This window comes from Homalodisca vitripennis, chromosome 4, assembly GCF_021130785.1.
Source record: "Homalodisca vitripennis isolate AUS2020 chromosome 4, UT_GWSS_2.1, whole genome shotgun sequence".
Lineage (NCBI taxonomy): Eukaryota > Metazoa > Arthropoda > Insecta > Hemiptera > Cicadellidae > Homalodisca > Homalodisca vitripennis.
In genome coordinates, this window is record NC_060210.1 from 169,982,424 (window position 1) to 170,004,984 (window position 22,561).

At 32.3% G+C, this 22,561-nt stretch overlaps 1 protein-coding gene across 1 annotated transcript in view; it reads right to left on the bottom strand.

Moving 5' to 3' along the window:
- The window catches only part of LOC124361291 (spectrin alpha chain-like), a 91,875-nt gene that overhangs the window by 13,847 nt on the left and 55,467 nt on the right, over positions 1 to 22,561 (bottom strand). The window contains 13 exon segments of the mRNA XM_046815338.1: positions 4,134 to 4,225; positions 5,511 to 5,633; positions 6,171 to 6,353; positions 7,777 to 7,896; positions 9,148 to 9,316; positions 10,932 to 11,122; positions 12,163 to 12,345; positions 15,851 to 16,030; positions 16,993 to 17,187; positions 17,908 to 18,138; positions 18,476 to 18,676; positions 18,788 to 18,974; positions 21,349 to 21,605. Coding sequence (XP_046671294.1) covers positions 4,134 to 4,225; positions 5,511 to 5,633; positions 6,171 to 6,353; positions 7,777 to 7,896; positions 9,148 to 9,316; positions 10,932 to 11,122; positions 12,163 to 12,345; positions 15,851 to 16,030; positions 16,993 to 17,187; positions 17,908 to 18,138; positions 18,476 to 18,676; positions 18,788 to 18,974; positions 21,349 to 21,605 — 2,312 coding nt within the window.

The window sequence follows — 22,561 nt, forward strand, 5'->3', positions numbered from 1 at the left end:
TTATTCAAATCAATTTTGTTTTTATTTTAAGAATTTTGATTCCAAGCAACAACTTGTTAGTATACATTAAATATAAAATTATATTTATATTTCAAATTTGATAAGTAATTGGACTGATTTTAAATTTTATATTAAAGCATGGAATTTAATTAAATCTTGTTGTTTGTGATTTATTTATAATTTGGCAGTGCATTAATTTTATACAGAAAGTTAATAAGTATATCTATTATATTGACTAAAAAAGTAAGGAATGTGATTTATTTCAATTTGGTGCTTGAGTGAGCTACGCAATTCTCCCTCCCGACAATATCTAGCTAACATTTCAATACATGATTTTTATCATTCCCGTTGATAATTTTTTAACTTATGTGGTAACCGTGCAAAGTGCAATTTTTGGACAGTCTGACAAACTATGTATTTATGTAACAACTGATATTTAAGAGCATCTTTGCAAAAATTTTGTTACAATAGATTTTGCACTGAGTCTTTGCCATTTTGTGTTTGTGCCAAACTATTGCAATGGGCAAGAACAGGATAGAAGATGCACTGTATTCTTCTCTCTGCCAAACAACACCATATACATTATCACTAAAAATCTTAATTTTTACAACAAAACAACAATAACAGAAATTGGTTCAAAAATTAAAAGAAACCCTATGCATATGATTTTAACTATTAATTCAAAATCAATTTCAGCAATAGTTGTGTAGAACTATAATCTGTTTAAGACTTTGTTAAACATTCTAGGGCCCAATACAAACTTCATGTATGCATCAGAACAAACCTCTTTATTAGTTTGCTCAATTTACTAAAACCTTTTGCTTTGTATTCAGTTTGAATCATTTTGAAGAAATTTATAGAGCTTATATATTACAAAATTATGTTAAATTTTGTTGTGATTTTAATAAAACTCATATTACAAATTTTCCAAGAAGCACAAAAAAAATTGGAAGTCTTACTTTTAAAAGTATACAGGACATAACCAATTTTGTTTAAATATACAGAATGTATGAAATAGTATATGAGGTGTGTCCAAAAGTTGTGGCGATTGTCAAGATTTTTGTTATTCTATTGGTACTATGCTCCTGAAGTATAATAAAGTTTCCAGCTGTATTTATTGTTTAATTTTTCAGTGGCCACTGCTAAGGTTAGACACGATTTATGAACTCAGCAATTTTGGTTTGTTTAAAAAATGCATCAAAGAATTTGTATTATATTTTGTGTCAAAAATGAAATAAAGTGTGCGAAATGTTAACAAAGCCAATGGTGAGTCTGCTATGAACAAAACAAGGGTTTACAAGTGTTATAAATGTTTCAATGATGGGCGTGAATACATTGAAGATGATGAACGCTCCGGACACCCCAGCATATGAACAACCAGTAGAAGAACATTCAAATGTGGAAGAAATGGTTAGGAACGATCACCGTATTATGATCAGAGAAGTCACTGATGAGGTTTGCTTATCAATTATCTCATGCCATAACATTTATTCGGATATTTGCACCATGACAATGCATCTGCTAACACTTCATTGCTTATTTATGAATTGTTGGCCAAAAACAGCGCTGTAACGATGTCCCAGCCTCCATATTCTCCAGATATAGCTCTGTGTGACTTTTTATTTCCAAAAATAAAGAGTTGAAAGGGCCATCATTTTACAACAATAGATGACATTAAAAGTGCATCGCTGAATGAGCTAAAGCTATCACAAAGATCCCTTTGAGAAGTGTTTTAAGGATTGGAAGAAGTGTTGGCACAAGTGCATAATATCTAGTGAGGATTATGTTAGGGATCCACAATGAAAATTAAAACTTATTATTAATGGAAATGTATAACTAAATCAAAAGATTGGTAGATTTGTGTAAAACAGATTTACGCTGTGTAAAAAGTTGTGATATAAAAAGTGCTATATGTTGGGCAGAATAGATGTAATGTTTAGTTTATGTGAACCTCACAACTTATTCAATTCTTGAGACAATAGCTGTTCTTTATGTCTAAGAGGATATAAAGTAAAGATGCCTTATTTTACCAGGCGAAGTTAGGGCTTCATAGCCCTAATATAGCCCTATGAAGCCCTAACTTCGCCTGGTAGACCAACCTGGGGACCAACGGCTTAAAGGTGACTTCCGAACCACCACCAATGGCCGAGCAGACGGGCTGCTTGCAAGGACAGGATCACTCAGCGGTCACCCATCCAAGCAGCAGCCACGCTCAACGTTGCTTGATCTGGTTATCTTACAATAACCGTTGTACCCGCTACACTATGCCATTGGCGTAGATATATGTACCACAGTATCTTCTACAGAAGTGAAAAACTTTGGATTTAGGATGAAGGAGATTGGTACGTTAGCAGGATCATTAGGTGGAATTGGCAAGATAGTCCAGTCAAACTACTATTGTAAGACATCATTTGGAGTCTCACATAAAATCTTTTTTTGGGAATTTCTCCAAAATCTTGATAAACTTTGTCATGTGTGAATCCACTATTTTATAAGCTCAACTATATTATATTCTGATATTTTATTATAGTATACTAAAAATTATAACTTTAATTTGGATCAAACCTCAAACTTGTCTGTTTATTAAAAAAATTCTATTTGTCTGTAAATTAAAATTTTTATTATATTGTATGTAAAATGTTTCTAGATTTTTGTGAATAAAATCATGCATTTTGTATTAAGTAATATACTTGTTTTATGCTATAAAGGTTAAAATTAAAATACCATAATTTACTATAATTCCATCTAAGACTCCTACTGAAATAAATTTGAACATCAATTCTAGGGTAAAAACATTTTTGAAGTGAAAACTTCTTTAGGCGCGTTGAGCGTTTTGGTAGAGGGTAAAATCCTCGGTTCGCGTCACCGACATGCTAATGATACTAACCTGCATGAAAAAGTCAGTCTCGCTGTGTTTTTTAACCGTAGACTTGGCCGCGGACTACTAACCTGCATGAAAAAGTCAGTCTCGCTGTGTTAAAACTGTCCCGGCAGAGTATGAAAACAGACTGCGAAAATCAGTGACCTTTACGGCTTCCTCTCGCGATTTAAAAGTGAAGCCAATGTCGTACAACTCTGTAAGATGCGTCAAATTAAAGCTCTTAATATTGGCAATCTATTGGTTACATTTTTAAATATTAAAAAAAATTTCGAAATAATTTTGATTATTGTTTACATTTTACATAGCGTTTACAATGACAAGAAAAAAGTAGTAAGCGAGGATTTTTTTTATTTTTTGGTCAGACAAAATTTGTCAGCGAGAAAGTTGTGTGAAAATACATGAATATTTTTTTTGTAATTTATCATTTTTTTATTGGAAGTTTAGTTTAGCCTGTAGTAGCGTATGAAGTGATGAGTGAACGTTTCTGCCGGAACTGTAGTTGGCGCATTGGCTCACTGATACCGTATTAACTCAATAAATTAGTTTATTGTGCAATAAAAATACCTTTACGAAAGAACCAAGTTAATTTAACTAATTTATTAATTTTAAAAATATTGTGGGTTTAATTGTTATTGCAATTATATACTTTATCTGTAAGTAAAGTTAAATTGACCACGTGGGAAGTTCAAAAGTGAGTATGAAACATATTAATATTTTTATACAGATAAATGAATAATGAAAACAACGAATATATTTTTAAACATTTTTAATATTTGTACGAATATTTGTATTTAAAATTTAGCATTATTCATTTTAATTTTGTTTTTAATATTTAACCTCTTCATCATGAAATGAGTATTATTACGGTATAAGAGTTATCTTACTAGCGTGGTAAAATAGATTTCTAGTTATTTGATAATATTTTTTCGTGGATTTTAAAATTGGAAAATTAAAAACGCGTCACATTTACAATTACAGATGTACTGCTACTATAACGTATTGTTAATTACTCTCAACTTAATAGTTCCGTTTTCACTTCTATGGTTTTTTTTTTTTAATTGTTTTGTGTTCCTTATAATATCTTGAGATACAACATTAATGTTTCTATTCTATACAAACATGACTAAGGGTCCAATAATAAATCAATAAAAAATATTTTCCTAGTATTTTAATATTTTCTAATTAAAGCACTGGTCAGTAAGCCAAGCCAAGCAGAGAAACATGCAATGAAGACTTATGTATAGTCAGTTACCTTGGAGTGTCAGCCAGCTCTGTGGCACCGTTGTGCTCTGGGCCAGGTCGCTGCTCCCTGCCCTGTCGCCTCTCCCCCTCTCTCCGCCTCTCCTACACAAACACTTGTGTGCTACAATCTTATATAATAAACCCATAATAATTTTCATAGTGTATAATTATATTGACACGATAAACAGAAGTTTTAAATCAGAATCACCATGCTAGAATGTTACTTATTTTGGTAGTCTTTTTTCTAGATCTATTAGATTTTAAAATGGTATTGATAGTTAAAAACTAAAACTATGTTTGTTTTCCAATTTGTATTCCAAATTTTGAGCTGGATTATTAAGCTGCAAAGTTGCAGCTTGTCAACACTCTCATTCTGTCAGTGTTCTACTATTGGTACCCAACCTAGGAGAATAACATTTTAAAAGAGGACGCTGAGCGAATCCAAAAAAATGCAGAACACTGCATTGCATTTTGTTTACAATTTAAGTAAATGAGACAGGGTATATCCGCTTATCTTACAGAAGCCAATCTGATGCCTATGGAGGCTGCATGTAGAACACTGCCATGCTGCTTGGTTCACAAGACCCTGACACTTGGGGAGAGGCTCTTATTACAGGAGGAGGTCTCCTTATGTGGCACCCGTCAGAGCAAAAGACTCCACTTCCCGAGAGTTCGCCTTGAGCTCAAGAGGAGAGATTTTGGTTATTTCGGACCGGTATTGTATAACGCCCTCCCCTGTGACCTAAAATCACTACCTTTGCCGAGTTTTAAAAATAGACTAAGGCAGTGGTTTTAGCGGAAATATCTGAATGTGTAATTTTTTTTAACTGAATCTTTTGTAGACATATTAAGTTAATTAATGTAGTTTAATTTTAAGAAACCTTCATCTTTAGTAATTATATTAGTAATGTAGCTTTGACTAGAGTTATTTTTAACAACAGAATTTGTCTGAAAATTGCTCGACAGTAAAAGCATTTTTATTTATTTATTATTAATGCGCATTAAGACAAAATTATGTTGCTCAAACATTTTGTACCAATCATAGCACAAACTAATAACTCTGTTAACTAGCAAGACTTGTTGTGTGTAGGGTGTTGTTTACTCACAGAAATCATTTCAAATGTCCATGGTAAAAACAAATAGTATTTATTTCAGATGTTCTGTTAAAGCAGTGGTAGTTGAATGGAAAAGCTATTAGTAGATTTTCAGAAAGAGTAACTGACTAAGCAATTTGAGACTTGTTGATTAAACATTTTCTGAGTATTAAATTCATCGTTGGCTTGGCATAACAAATTAGAGCCTACACACTATTCAATAATATGTATAATAAATCTATGAAAATGTCTAAATACAATAAAATATAAAGATTATAAATATATCTACATACATCTGTAATCCTCTGAACTTCTTTTCTTTTCCGAGCCTCCAGCCGTTCTCTCTCTACACGCTCCTTCTCTGCCTGACGAGCTGCCATTTCAGCCTCTTGTTGTTTTTGGAATGCTCTCTCCAACTATCAAAATAGCACAGTATAACAATTGTTGTGTATAATAAATGTAAAACAAGCACATCTAATTTCACCTAATTAGTCTACAGTTATTTAATCATCAAAACTTTACTGCTCAATAAAAAAGATCAAATTCAATTATAAATAGTTTTTTGCATTTAAATCCTAAATTTGCTGATCAAACATTGAATGTATTGATTATTTTAGAGGAAAAGCCCATTTAGCTTTATAACTATTAAATCATTCCAGTTTTTGAATTAGTTTTCTTTTAGTGCAGTTTAAAATTTAAATCTTAAGTCTTCAATATAAGGACTTATTTTTATCTTATTATTTTACTTTCATTATTATGTACTGTCTCTTCTTTAAATATGATGCTTTAATAAATCTTGGATAACTACAACAATTATAAACTATTGGTCTAACTACAATCAAACTGTAGTTTTTAGGTGTAAAATATCTAATGCAATAAAGTTATTGCCCTTGCACTTTATAGATGACTATTTAAAATGGTTATATTATACTGAAATAAAAGCCACTACAAACCAATGTTATTCTTCTGAGAGCATGGAATTTGTCTTCTTGAGCTTGTATAGTTTTCTCGAAATCCTCGTGTTTCCTTATAAAATCTTCCACTTGTGGAATGGATTCACCCAACTTGCCATCATGAAGTGTGGGTTCTCGAGATACTATCCAGTTCTCGAGCAGGTCTGCTTCTCGCTTGAACATCTGTTCACACATTTTTATCATGTATTAGGGACAGAAGTGAATGGTTTACCATCAGTTACAGCAAAAGCCCTAACAGAACAACTAAGGATTGAATCAATAATGTAATTAGGAAGGGTGAGGAGTGGGTGACAAAAACATGATTTTTGTTGCCAGTTCTATGTAGGGTCAGAGCTAAAACTATAGCAAGTTCTTATTATAGTTGTATCCATTATACATGTGTCTTAGTTAACTCTCTATTGGTCGAATTACTGCCGCTATTCAGTAAAATGGAGAAAATATTTCACAGTTTTTAATATTTTATTAGAAAACCCTGTTACATACCATACAATGTTCTCAAACTTATTAAATTCTATACAATACGGTGATATTATGAAAATTATCAGGATAACAAGTGTTTTCTTTTATTATTAAGTTAAAATTTAAAATAATAGAAACATTCTAATTTATAATTGTAAGCAATGAGTAACAATAAATCTCTGAAGACCCTATATATAATGGTCATATCACACTGAAAATCCATTATAAGTAAATTGAATGTGAAAAATAATGTGAAAAAGCTGGTTAAAATAAACCTTACAGCACAATGTCATGAGTCTCTAGACAGACTGTCGAAGGCTGCATAACATCACCTATAATTTATTTCTATAATAGGTCTAGCGAAAGGATTACACGATAATACATAATATACAATTTTTTAATCATTTCCTTGACAGAAGTTATGTTGTTGATTGTATTTCATTCACTACATTGATTTGGCCTAACTTAAGTCGAACTCAACCAAGACCCCAGCATGGTCTGAGACTATATCCTGGTTAATGAGAGAACAACAATACAGCTCCTTTTAGACATTTGTACAGACATTATCAAGACATGAATAGTTTCTGGTTGGCTGCTCATTAACATAATATAGGTTAGTAGACCTAAAAAACGTTAAACAAATACTGTACATAGGCCCTATTTGGTTTTATAATATCAACATTTACTTCTCCACATAAAGCAAAACGTGTGTGTGTGTGTGTGTGTGGTTTATCCACTAAATCCAATATTAAGCATTCTAAATTGTTTATAAAATTATTAAAATCTGAGTGAGTTCTATATAGATTTAATAAAATAAAATGTACATTTAACAGTAAAATAGCAGATGCTCCACATAAATAATTAATACAATATTCAGATTCATTTATACTTTCATATTTTGTTACAATTTATTATTATTGATAAGCCTTCACAAGTAAGAAGTGATATCCTAATAAAACTAGATGCCACAATAAAACCTTATGGGACATACAGAGTAATTTCGTCCTCATGTAACCCATGCTCATTAATACACAGCACATCAATATTATTAATATTCAACATTACTTATATTTATGGTCAAGACAGTTAACTTACTTTTATACTTAAGTGTAATTCTTGGACTTACCTGAGTGTCCAAATTCTGTTCATATATGAACCTTCGCTTTTCCCAGGTGTCATCCAATAATTTCTTCCTTTGTTCCAGCACTCTTATTTTTTCCTTTATTTCATTGCTCAAAAAGTGATCCTGTAAAATAATTTTGTAGAAGTAAGGAAAATTGTAAATGTTATTTCTTTAACTCTTTTAAATAAATTAGACATAAAATACTCATATTTATATTGGAAATTGGAGAATGTAAGAATTAATTAATTCAGTATCATCTTATTATGTTCGACTTAAAAAAAGGATTGTAATACATGATTGACTTGTCATATATTACAGTATCGGGTAGTGAAAATGTTCAATCGAGTAGGATAAACTCATGTAACAACATAGGTTTGTCAAAATCGGTTTATTAGGGACTATTACACAAAAATTGTTATTCCAAAGTTTTTTGTGGTGTTACACTAGGAAATTTAAATAGAATATTATTTGTATTGCTGAAAAAAGCCATGAGGGTCTAGCTGGGTCTTTTTCTTCAACTATTTTCCTGAACCTTTGAAATCCCTTTCATAGTGGTATTCTTGGATTACTTTTGTGTATCAAGCGATCTTCAAAAGTTTAAGAATAGCAGAAATTGGATTGGTAATGATTTTGATTGAATAATAATTAGGTTAAAAATCTATTAGGATTTTTAACTTAAGAATCAGCAATTGATTTTTTAAGATTGAGAATCAGATTCAAGATTCAAAAATTCCAGATTTTCACATTGCTACAAGGTAATCTTGCCCTCTAAAAGATTGGTGAGAAGAAAACTTTTATATTTAGTTGCTATTTGACCAAGTTCATTAAAGAAAAGAAAAACTGATCTTGGATTTGCAAACATAAATAGAAATCAATCTCAATTATTTGTTTTTGTAGAAAGAAGCTTGGAAGGTAAAAGAAGATGGCAACTAGTAGAAAAATTCAACCTCAATTATTTTTGTTCTCACTAATAGTTTCCAAAGAGTTTAAACCTAGTTGGGGATAAACATAGATCATAGTGAAATTCAGGTTGTTGTCAATATCAAATTGTAATCATATTATTAAATATTGTTAATTTGTGAAAATTAACCAATTTCATGTTCTCTCAATAAAAATTGTCAAAGCAATGGTAAAACTAATCAATCTTCTTTATAACAAAGACGTAATCATTGAGAACTAATTACTTTCTAGTTATAATAAATGCTCAATACCTTGTCTATGAAGAACATCATCGGAATAACCTGATGTTTTCCGGTTATCCAATGTACAGACATGCAAGAAATATAATAGATACAAGAGTTATCTTATATTCATAATATGAGAAAAATCAGCCTCAAATAAGATTATGTGTTAACTTTAAAATGATTTTCAGACCTGGTTAATGAGTTGTCTGCCAGTAGCATAGAAAGCAGTGAAGGCATCAACTCGACTATCAATTTCAGCGTAATACTCCTGGTGTCGAGATATCAAAGCTTCCGCACCTGCCACGTCTTGAGCGAGATCTGGTGTTGTCACCTTGGCAATCATCTCATTTATCCATGCTCTGGAATATAAATTTGGTTTTAATAATCAATTTAAAAAACTAGCCTGTTTGATTTTACTAGATTAGCCAACAGATACATCAACATCAAATCAAGTTAAAAGAGTAACAAAAAATAAAAGACATGCTACCAAATAACACAATTCATATTTTATCCTATACACAAGCATGTTTTCATAATGGCTATTCTTAACATAATTCCAAACCCTAATGTGGTCAGATAGATATAATTCACCATACCCACTTCCTACAGACTACAATTATTATCATAGCTTGTTTGTGCAATCATCTGTAACTACTTGTAAATAGTTTTCAGTTTTAAACTTGAGTTGGAATAGACACATACAACAAGTTTTGACGACAATTCAGAAACGTACTGTTGACAATGTCTCATCCAATTAAAAATAAAGTTAAAACCAACAGATTCAATAAGACCTGTCTTTTGAACATGTTGATTGTCATATTAGCTGTATATATTATATTTAATATCAGTTTCCAAGAGCCAAATTTTAAAAACAAAATTATCATTCTCACTCAAATAATAAATGTAATAAAAAAGATGCAATGGGAGAATAAATAGATAAGATTGAAATAATATGAGGGCTCACTATCTACTATTAGTATGTAGTTATTTATAAATTTAAATTACTTGATTGAATCATTATTTATAAAATAGAATATTGTAAAAACTGTATTTATTTAATTGTTTTTAAATACACCAAAACTCTTTGTGGTAGCCACAAAGATGCATAACTGTATATTACTTTGCAAATTAGTATTCAATCTTAAATATTTATCTAATTAAATGTTATTTGTAAATAAATTATACTATAGTTATTCATATTTCAACTATTTATCAAACAGATTATTAACATAGATTAGTTTTATGCATTTATTAACAGTGTTATGCTTGTTTTGATATACAATTCTTAGTAGTGCTAAAGAAATTAATAAAATATTATTATCTTTTTATTTTTAATAATTATAAAAGGAATCAGTATCATTAATACTGATTTGTACTGTCCAGGTATTAGTATCCGAATTAAACAATTTTGAATAAAGATATTGTTCTTAACATTGATAAATATAAATTATACACTGATCATATAATATAAAATTGTAGACAGCAACTTGTAATAGTATATAGTAAATAGTAGAATATTTATTTCCTACTAAGGTCAAACAAGTTAGTTTGTACCTACATAGCTACTGTTCATTACCAGTAATATCTCAGTGCTTATGAGCAAAATCAAATTAAAAAGGATTCAAAGATCAATTTACTACTATTTAAATCAACAATTACAAAGGCTTTTGAGTAACAATGGAATTCTTTAAAATTTAATTGATTAAAGAATTGTATTGCTTCAATGTTTTGACAATTTTAGTCTTTTGTAAGTTCTGATCATATAAAACCAAGCATGACATTCTCCTGTTGTCTGTCTGATACAATACTCAAGAACTCAATAAGCTGTCCAAGCAATTCAGCTATGAATATACGTATCATCACAGCACCACAAATTGGGTGTCAGATCTAATTTAGAATGTAATCTTTTGAGGGAGACATTAATGTAAAAATTATCTACTCTTGAACTCAGTGAAATGTGCAGTGTTAACTTACATAAGTTCTCTATACTGATCGAAGTAGGTCTGTAGCTGCTCTGCTTGCTGTAACTTGTCACGTCTCTGTTCAGCCTTTTCCAGCAGTTGGGTCCAGGCATCCAGAGTCTCTTCGTGTTTCACCTCTATGTGATCTCTTGCATCAGGAAACAAGCCTGCCAACCTCCCAGCCTCTTCTACCACAGACTCCACCTGTGACACAAGCCAGTATACAAATTATACAAAGTAGTGAAAATATAAGATCGAATCTTGATACCAGTTATGTATAAGGACGTGGTCTTATTTGTTGTGTAGATTGATCATGAACCAATGTGTAGCGTGTATATTAAGTTTAACCAAAAGATCCTAAGAACTACATACTTCTAAAGCTACTACTACCAATTGTAAATATGTCACACAGTCCCAACCGACCTGTCATTTTCTAGCAGAGTAAAAAAATACAAAAGTTGTATTCAAAATATCTAGATTATTTAAAGTGTTTGCGATAACATTACATCTAATTATCGGATCACATACTCCAAAATACAGACATGTACCAATTGTAAACCATTACAAAACATGATTAAAGCCAATGACAGTTGGTCAGTCGCAAATGCTATGCCATTCATGACTTATTTATTTATTTAAATGTTAGAATACAGATTTCAAAATCCAATTACATTGTAACATATTAATATATTATACATTTATATCGTATTGCTAGCAAATTACACAGCAAAATCACTGATTCAATGATTCACAAGTGCCATGACAAAATATACAGTACTATGTAGAGTAGACACCAGAAGGATAATTATCAAACTGTAGCAAGAGCCCATCTTAATCCTAGCAAAAGTGCTAGTAGAGCCCGCCTTTTCAATCTCACAATCCACTATATTTTAAAATATTTTATTGCAATATATTTTATTACTTTCTTTTAAAATTATTTGTTTTAGTAACTTTCCATTCCCAAAATGCTCAATCTCCCTTATCTGTTAACCTGGTCTATAGCTCTTTCAGCCCATATGTAAATCCAGCCCTGAAAATTATGTTAGAATTTGTTAGCCATTGTGAATCACTTGTTCATTTGAAACTGGGTATTATTTTGTTGGGTTTAATTTTTTTATTGTTTTTAATTTTACAGTGACAATTCACATTTGGTGTATATCTGGTAAAACCCTACCTTTTATCAGTGAGAAAGTGTGTGATAGTGTAAGTCAAGCATTACTACCATAAAGTATAAGTTAGCATACCTGTTCTTTTACTGCTGCAAGATCAGTTTCAAATCCTTCATGTTTTCTTACGAGAGCCTGTATTGTTTCCAAGTCTTGCCCATACCCCTCAGCCGATATAGATGCATCCTTCTCCTGTATCCATGTGATTGTCTCATCGGCTGTCCGGTCGAACACATGAACCTGCTTTGCTCCAGCCAGTGCCTATCAATATATAATATCCATTTTTTATAATTAAGCTAACTAAATATTATAAGTATAGAATTATATTATAGTACCATTGAATATGTGTTGAATGTACAGACTTCAAAGCATTAGAGTTACAATAAAATATTGATCACAAGAGGTGAATATGCTAATAATCATTTTCCAGAATTGAGACAATACTTGAATTGTTAATTTACGTTTTTAATAGGCCCAGAATTAAAACAAACAAAAATATAATACCATGTGCAACACTCCCAAAGTTTTGTATATAGATGTCATGCATGTTTCTAAACAAGTGTCTCATTGTTAGGGGTTTTAAAATGCGAGTCATCTGAGAGTACACATAACTTTTGTTCGTTATAAGGCATTTTTAAATACTTAATGATGGATCACTTGATTCGATCACTTAATGATGGAATTTGTTTATCAAGGTTAGGTACCTTAATTTTTTTATAATCTTCGAAACACAAAGACTACAGAGATTGTTATGGAATCCAGTCCCTAATGAGCCAACACGTAATCTAATTAACAGATAATAAACCTGTGTCCATTCTGAAATCTCGAGCTACTGTAAAATTTCTTCCTACAAATGTTTTCACTCGTAAACTAATTACTGTTGAACAATAAAATTATAAATGGAGAAAGTCCTTTACGCTAGTTGACCATGACTTAGGTAAGAACGTCAGTAAACATACCAGTTACCAATAGTGCAGTATCTACTATTGAAAGTGTCAACACTCAGCATTACTGTAACCTCTGGTAGTGAACGTGTTAATAAATGGAGAAAGTCCTTTACGCTACTTCACCATGACTTAGGTAAGAACGTCAGTAAACATACCAGTTACCAATAGTGCAGTATCTACTATTGGAAGTGTCAACACCCAGCATTACTGTAACCTCTGGTAGTGAACGTGTTAATAAATGGAGAAAGTCCTTTACGCTACTTCACCATGACTTAGGTAAGAACGTCAGTAAACATACCAGTTACCAATAGTGCAGTATCTACTATTGGAAGTGTCAACACCCAGCATTACTGTAACCTCTGGTAGTGAACGTGTTAATAAATGGAGAAAGTCCTTTACGCTACTTCACCATGACTTAGGTAAGAACGTCAGTAAACATACCAGTTACCAATAGTGCAGTATCTACTATTGGAAGTGTCAACACCCAGCATTACTGTAACCTCTGGTAGTGAACGTGTTAATAAATGGAGAAAGTCCTTTACGCTACTTCACCATGACTTAGGTAAGAACGTCAGTAAACATACCAGTTACCAATAGTGCAGTATCTACTATTGGAAGTGTCAACACTCAGCATTACTGTAACCTCTGGTAGTGAACGTGTTAATAAATGGAGAAAGTCCTTTACGCTACTTCACCATGACTTAGGTAAGAACGTCAGTAAACATACCAGTTACCAATAGTGCAGTATCTACTATTGAAAGTGTCAACACTCAGCATTACTGTAACCTCTGGTAGTGAACGTGTTAATAAATGGAGAAAGTCCTTTACGCTACTTCACCATGACTTAGGTAAGAACGTCAGTAAACATACCAGTTACCAATAGTGCAGTATCTACTATTGGAAGTGTCAACACTCAGCATTACTGTAACCTCTGGTAGTGAACGTGTTAATAAATGGAGAAAGTCCTTTACGCTACTTCACCATGACTTAGGTAAGAACGTCAGTAAACATACCAGTTACCAATAGTGCAGTATCTACTATTGGAAGTGTCAATACCCAGCATTACTGTAACCTCTGGTAGTGAACGTGTTAATAAATGACGAGAAATTCTGAACCCTTTTAAAGCACTACAGCTAAACAGTAAAACATGCAAGTAGCAAACATTATCAGCATCACACTTGCATATTAATAACTCGTCAGGCTTGATTTTACTAACATTGTCAGTGGTTTAACAGTAGCAAATGTTGTGTATCAGTTCCAAACATTCTTTACTAAGGTTCATCAGTATTAGATTAGAAGAAAATAAGATAGTATATTTTTATTTCAGTTATAGAATAGTTTTAAAAACGCTGTGGTACTTCATTAAGTTAATGGGTTTTCTTACGGCCAAATTTAATGTTTCCATTGTTATTAAGTATTACCATATGTGAAGTGCCTGATGATGGAATCTTTGATTCAGAAAGGCCTTGCACAAAATAAAAAATTATATATTGGAAAATGTTGTATTCCTTTATCTAGTGATACTACAATAAATAGTTATTCCAATGCTCCAAGATTCTACATTACCATATGTTTTAAAGTAAGAAATAAAATGGAAATTGTTTAACACTTTGTACCCTGGGCCCTTAATACATGTTTCGGCGTGGCTCCCTGGGGGTTTTATGATGCTTTTAAAAAATTCTGTGTTATTAAAGTAATTATCTTATAAAATCACACTATATATCTTTTTAAAGATAGAGATACATACTTTTCTTAAATGTATACAAATATTAAGTTTATTTTCAAAATAAAATTATTACATAATATTGAATGTTATGTAAAAAAATACAAAAAAAGTTTTTGCTACATAGCTTGTTAGTTCAGGTAGTTCGCCTTAGTGTGGTAATTTTTAAAGCACAATGGTCTGATTCAAATACAGGATCTCGCACATTTTCGTTTAGATCGTTCATAAAATCAATATTTGGTCCCAGATATGTATCAAAATCATCGTCGCGAATTGAATCACTTTTGATTTCATCACCCATATTATTTAAACTCGAAAATAATAAGTAAAGAATATAAAAGAAAATCAACGGAAAGTCGAGAAGAAAGAACAAAGCGAGTGTAAATACAAATTGAACACATGGATAACCTCACATTGCTTGCATTTGCCCTTACTTCATTCAGTAAGAAACTAAAGTTCTGATTATTTACAAACAGTTAAATTCACACTTAGAATACATTATGATAACATTTGCTTCAGTATTTGTCGGCAAGATTTGTAGAAAACTTACTAAGACATCACTAAGACTCACGACAATACACAACGTGAAATACTACAAAGCAAACTGACAGTACCGACGATCAGCCGCGGCGCCTACGATCAGCTGTCTAGACTCGCTTGTAGTACGACGAAAAATATACGTATTTCATTACTAAAATGTGACCCCGGGATCTCAAAACCAAGAAATACGAACTTAGACAACCAATGAACATAATCAAAATGTTTGAATCCTAAAATAAGATGACTGAGCTAAATAATACAATTAAATAACACGACCCGAGCTATACTCGGGCGCCAGTAGCAGGCGCTGCCGACGCGGCCCGACCTATACTCGGGCTCAGGGTACAAATTGTTAACAGGTTTTATATAAAAACAAAAATTAGCAGCTCAATTGAAGATCCCTTTTTTACTTTCTTGGCTATCTTATTATATGTAACATAGATAATTTTATATCATTCCAAACAACAAAAATAAAGTAAGTTTTAATAATATTAATTCAAATGAAATAAAACAGTATATGCTATACAAATACAGTATGCAGAAGTACTAGTCTAACCTCTTGTCTGGCATGGGCCAATTCCTTGAGATCGTCCCACAGTTGTTTGGTCTCTGCCAGTTTGAGCTGCACCCGAGGAGCCTGAGGGTTTCCTTCTGCCACTAACTCCTGCCCTGCCTGTAGACACGACACAACTCGACCCTCGGCACCACTCAGGCTGCTTAGGAATGTGTCAAATGCCTGTAACCATTTACTTTGTGCCAAACATCTATTACTATAACACTAAAAATAGTATTAATGTTAAAGCACTAATAAGTATAAGTTATTTAATATATAGGTAGTAGTTATATTAGGACTTGAATGTTTACTAGCTTGTTTTGAACTGAAAAATAAAGTTTGTTTTTTCTAAATTTATAAGCAATTTCTTAGATTAGATTATCTATTAAGTCTAATATAATACTAAATCCAAATAAATACTTATATTTAATAATTTATATTAGTATTGTTGCTTCAAAAACATATTGCTTAAAAATATTATGACTAATATTATATATATTTTTGGCTCAAAGTCAAGAATAATAAGTATAATACATACTCATTTAAACAGGTGATAGTAATTATTTGTTGTTATTCATCTGTCAAAGTCAGTTATGCTTTACATAAGTCATGTTACATGCAGAAGCTTTTCTTTGTTTAAGTTTGTTTTAATTGGGATTTAAATCAACACTACTAATCAACTAAAATGCTGTCATTTATTATATCATGAATATGTTAGCAGAAAAGCTAAGGACTTCGAATTCGGTCTTTCTTTAGACTTAGGATTTCTCCACACTGGCCTAGAAAAGTTAAATTCTCCCTGAAAAAATTGGAGTTATTAAATAAAATATCATGAAATAAAAGAGACATATAAGAAAAGTGTCACATTTCATTCTCAGACTTTAAAGCTCCATTTTTAAACTTAAATCTAAAATTGATCAAGAGATTGGAACATCCTTCAGTGACTATCACTTATCTCAGGATTGTTTGGCTTACCATTTAAAAAGAATATACTTACGGTGTTTTTGTATCTCAAAACTGAGTACGAAGCCACAAGTAACTGCTTGTTCTTAATATATATATATATTTATTTGTAGATACAAATTTCATATTATTGCTCTTACTGTTTGGCTTAATTATTTTTTAATCAAATACACAAATATTACTTGTATGAGAAGCTCGACATGCTCGACATCCCGCCCATAGTCCTCGGACGCAGCTACAGCTGTCTGGTCTCCGGTCCACTCTGCCACTTCCTCTGCCTCCCTCAAGAATCTGAACACCTTCAATGACTCCTTCAATCTTGACTCCCTTACTTTGGCCAATGCTTGAAGTTCAGTCAGCTCTCCTTCTATCTGGGTCTAGATACATCAACTTGTTACACAATGTCCAATTTCATTACAATGAATAATCTTAATTCATAGGCTTGTGTGGTCCATGTTATGACTATCATCCAAATTATCAGGTTCACACTGTATTGAAAAGATTCTAACTCAATTAAAATTTTATAATAGTTTGGTCTCACTGTAGAAAACCATCTTCTGTGAACAAATGTTAAACCAAAACCAGCAGGACCAATAGTACATATCCTCAGATGACTGAGGGAGAGGAGCTTATCATGATAAGCTGATGCTTAACCGATCACCGATCATTCTAATATATTTTCAGTAATCAAATTGTCTTCGTTACCTAACATAAAATACACATGCATATTATGTATATATACACAAGCACTATCTGCATTTTCCAGTCTTGATTTTAAATCATATTTAAAATGATGCCATTGTGTTTTTAAAGTAATGTTCAACTGCCTTCCCAGCACCACTTCATAAGAACCTTTGAAACATTTATTTACAATAAAAATCAAATCTGTTACCGCACTCCAAAAAATAGCACACAATACACTGTACAGTATACAAACTTTTTTAGCTTTCAAGTATCATTATAAAAAGAGTAAAAAATTTGCTCAGAAAAAAATCTACTCAATATCTGCAGTATTAAAAATTACAATGCCATACAGAATACAGCAAACAATGCTTAAAGTAATTGCTAAATATCTTAATTGAATGCAAAGTATGTACCTGCTTTTCTGCTATTCGCTGGCTATCAAAGTGGCCTCTGTCCACAAGTCCATGACTCAGTTTAGCTAGGCGATCTACATTGTTTTGGAATGTCCTCAATTCTCTTTCAACACTTTCTAGTTTTTTCAATAGTGACTGAACAGAATCTTCATCTTTTCCAAAATCAGTGGTTGTCAAAAGAGGCCTCTTCTCTTTCAACCAAGTTTCTGCTTCACTTGCTTCAGCATAGAACTATAACATTTAATTAGGATAATTATTTCATTTTTATGAAGTTTGTGCAGTAAATTTAGCAGTACTAACATTTTGTACGAGTTACTTTATGTTGAGAAATTGCTATTTTACACTTCCAAAAATAAAAATAATTGCAAGTATTAATAGTGAAAATAAATTCAAATATATTGTTTTTATTTCTATTAAATTTAATTTAAACATTAAAAATTCACTTTCTTATTTCATACGTACAAATATTTTAAAATAATTTAAACTCATAAAGAGGTACATACAATTCTTTAGTCCAATTGTAAGGCTTTGTTTAGTTATGATTGCTACTCAGACACGAAATATTTACCATTTGAGACTCAACAGCATCCAGGAGTCGTAGCCTGCGCACACTGGCAAGATCTCGGATCTGCACCAACCGCTCCTGCAGTTCATTAATACTGGTTTCGATACGTGGAGAGGCGAAGTGTCCACTATGAATCATTTGCTGAGCACGACTGGCAAGAGCAGCCACTACCGGCTCTCTTGATGCTATCTCACCTTCTAACGCCTGTCAGCAATCACAGAACACCATCAATGGGAAAATAGTCATTCGTTATGCATCACTACAGCTAAATGTTCAAAACCGTCACAAATTAGGAAAACATTTGTAAAAACTTGCCTGATGTTTTTTCTGAAGACTTTGAACAGCATTCAAGCTATTGCCGAGGTCAGTGCTGGCGGCCAGTGGTTCCTTCTCAGCCAGCCATGCCAGTTCATCGTCAGTGTCTCGCAGGAATTGGTATAGAAGCAGAGCATCCTCCAAATTATCTCGACGGATCTGCATTGGCTCCTGCAGAGAGTGATACCTATGCACAATATTGTTTTCTTTAATATTATTTCTGGTATAGAAACTGGAACACTGTGAATTACTGTGGAATTACTGATACATTTGAAGAGCTGACTCATAATTCTGAAACCGCTAAATTAGGGATGATTTCAAGGTATTAACAATTGCTCATGGGTACAACCTACTTACTTGATTCCAGTACTGATACTTCCAATTTTTTAACCTTTGATAAAATTAATAGGTATCTTGACTGCATCAGACACCTTACAGCACACAGGCAAAATAAGAGTACTCAAAATCACTCAGTATAGAGCAGTGAAGGTGTTAACCACATCTCATTTTTTGTTTATTCTGATTCTCTGAGGATTACTCCAAATTTAAAATTTTTAATCAGAAACAACAATAATTGGGCCTTGCTGGGGTTTACACAACCATTTAGCAGCACTGTAGCAAAAATCTGATACAGATCGGCTCACCATATTAAATATAGCTCTATTTGAGATTAAGGCACTGGTGCAGATAATCACATAGGATACATACATTTTAGTTGTACTAATAAACCAGTAATCAATGCAACAAAACCACCACATTGCATGATGGCGAAAGGTGGCCATCAAATGTGATATGATGAGACAGTAACAACATACCGCATTGCAAAAATGATTAAACTGAGTTTCAGCAGACAAAACTCAACATGAAAAATATACAAAAATTTATTATTTATTTATTTCAAAAATTTGTGTGTGTTTTTATTGCTAAAAAACTATTGTATTACAAGCAAAGGCACAACTTGCCACAGACAATAACTGGCTGGGGCTAAGAAACCAATAAATAGTTGTAGAAAGATAGTAGAAAAATGGTTACAATAATTTGATTAAAATACATTATATGAAATCTAGACAACTATTTGAAATTAAAGTTAATTTATTTTAATAGCTTATTACTAGCCACAAGTAACATAACAATCAAAACTGAATTCAGAACAAGTAAAATTATGTTTAGTTGGCAATTTCATTGAAAAGGAAAACTGAGGCTATTTTATTTAGACTATATATCATCCTAATTGCACCTTTTTTGTCAAGTAATATTCTATCTAACTTCCTTTTGAATTTGCTCCATTATAACAATGTAATATGCTAAATGAGAATAAACTCAAGAAAAATACACTACTAACAGTACTACTAAGTTAAAATTCTTTTACTTAGGTACTTGTATTTCCTCATATCACACCCACAGTTCATAAATTAATAACATATCAGTATACTAACTCCAACTTAAACATCCATCAATCACCAATCACTCTACATACTATAATATTTATCATTCAACAACATATTTGAGTTAAATCTGTTCTTAATCTATTTTGTAATTAAAGATGTAAAATTTGATTTGTTTGGAGAGGTAGGTTTTTGAACTAACAGTTCTTATTTAACTGAACAGTTAGAGCTTCACTATGGCTCAAGACCGGTAATGACTTGAAGACAGTGGAGACAGTAACTAGATGCATACACTGCACCAGATAACGCGTCAACACTTTTGTATTTATTTTTATTTCCCTACTAACACTAGAAACAATGTGTTAATTTTAATGGAGTTTGCAAGATTTGAAGATGAATTTAAACTTTTCTGGTATGTTGACAAGGAAATATATATTTTAAAATCGTATTATATCTCCAAAGAAGAAAGGATTTTTACCCTCTACAGGAGTTTATAGTTTTTAATAGTGACAGCTCATACAAGGGGCAGCTAAATCAAGGAACATGGAGCAGTAGTAACCTTGGGTACACATGACTAGCAACAATGATAATGGCAAGTTAAGCATGTACCAGGAGGTTGCACCACAATCCGCTTTAAATTGGGGCATTAAATATCTATCTTATAAGTCAAGGATAGTATGATAGCAAGAATACCCTAATGTAATAGGCAGGAAGGAACAAGTAGACTTCAGATATGTTACTGTATATTTGCAAATGAAATTTCAGATGCTTTAATCCACCTGCTTTAGGAAGAAACTTTATATGGTCAATGCCAGCTTGAGTAGTTTCTGTCCTTTATAATAAACCTTTGCATAAAGCATAATAATATAATTAAATTCATGTTTTGAAGGATGATTTTATGGCTGAGACAATAAAAAATGTTTATGCAACGTTACTGAAACGAATGGAATAGTCTTATGGATATACAGTTGTATATCCTAGTAAGGAGGATATGGTCCATTAAACAAACATAAGGAATCCAATCGCACAAGAACTATAAAAGAGTAGATAAGGATCTAGGACTAAAAATGGCACTCAACAATACTATATCTTATTCGGTAGAACATATATATTTGAATAATTTGTACATAGACACTACTTATGAAAGGCTCACTGCTACACAGATCTTTACTGTACCTGTTGATGACAGATTGGGCTCTTTCCTGGATCTCGTCTCTCATAAAATGGTTGGAGCGGTGGAAGGCAGCAGCAGTGTCCTGTAGTTGGGAGCACTGCTCACCATGGCTGGTTACATCGTTCTCCAGCAGAGAGTGGCGTTTCAGTAGATTGACAGTGCTGGACAGATCCTTGCCATGGTCCTCGGACTGCAGCTGGCTCTCCACCTCATCTGTCCAGCTCTCTAATTCCTCCAGTGTGCGGGTAAACAGCAGAGCCTACAAATATAGGTGATACAGTGATCTCACAATCATCGCACGACCATTATCCATAATCTGCTAAAGTCTAAGGTGAAACAGAAGCCTTTTCTAACTACTCGCTAGACTTTGATAGAGATAAGTGCAGGTACAAAGCTTGCAACGAGCATTTTTCTAAGCCACGCCCCAAACCACTTATGCTGTTTTCTATCAATTCAGAAAAAAAACTACAGCTCAGGACTTCAAGTGTTATTTATAATTTTTGCCCTGTCAACACTTTTGCTAGGCGCATTGGCATAAGTCGTGATGATTCCATTGTAAACCTCACTTGTTTGAACATAACCTCATTCAAAACATTTAGTCATTTCAGTGCTATTATTGTTGTTTACAGTCAATTAAAAAATTAATCAAATAAAAATCAAATTAACTTGTGATCATTTTTGCATAATTATTTTTCGTAACTTTCAACATGTATTAAAATAACAAGAGAGCATCGTTGAACTTAACCCTTTATATAGCAATGCAGTGCTATCTTATCATACTGTACAAAAACTAATATAATGAATTCAATTTTAGCTACCACTTGCTCCAGGACAAATCTTGTCAAGGTCATCCAAAATCGGTTGTTGTACCAAAAAACTTGATGCTGTGCTTGAACTAACAAAGCAGTCACGTGACATATTGTGAGATTGATGTACCTTTGGGCATTAGTATAGGAAGCATCAATTGGATGATAATTTGTTTGTCAAGGTTTGTTCATGTTGGATCCTGTGTAATCTTACTTATATTCATAAGAAGACTCATGTCAATTGCAAAGAAATGTTGACAAAATTCGCTCAAGGTGCATTAAAAGTTGTGCATAACATCTGCACAAGTGACAAATTATGAATCTAGGCATATGAGCTCGAAACAAAACAGCAATCAACTGTATGGGTCTTTCAAGAGAAACCAAATCAAACAAAAGGTTTTCTAGAAAG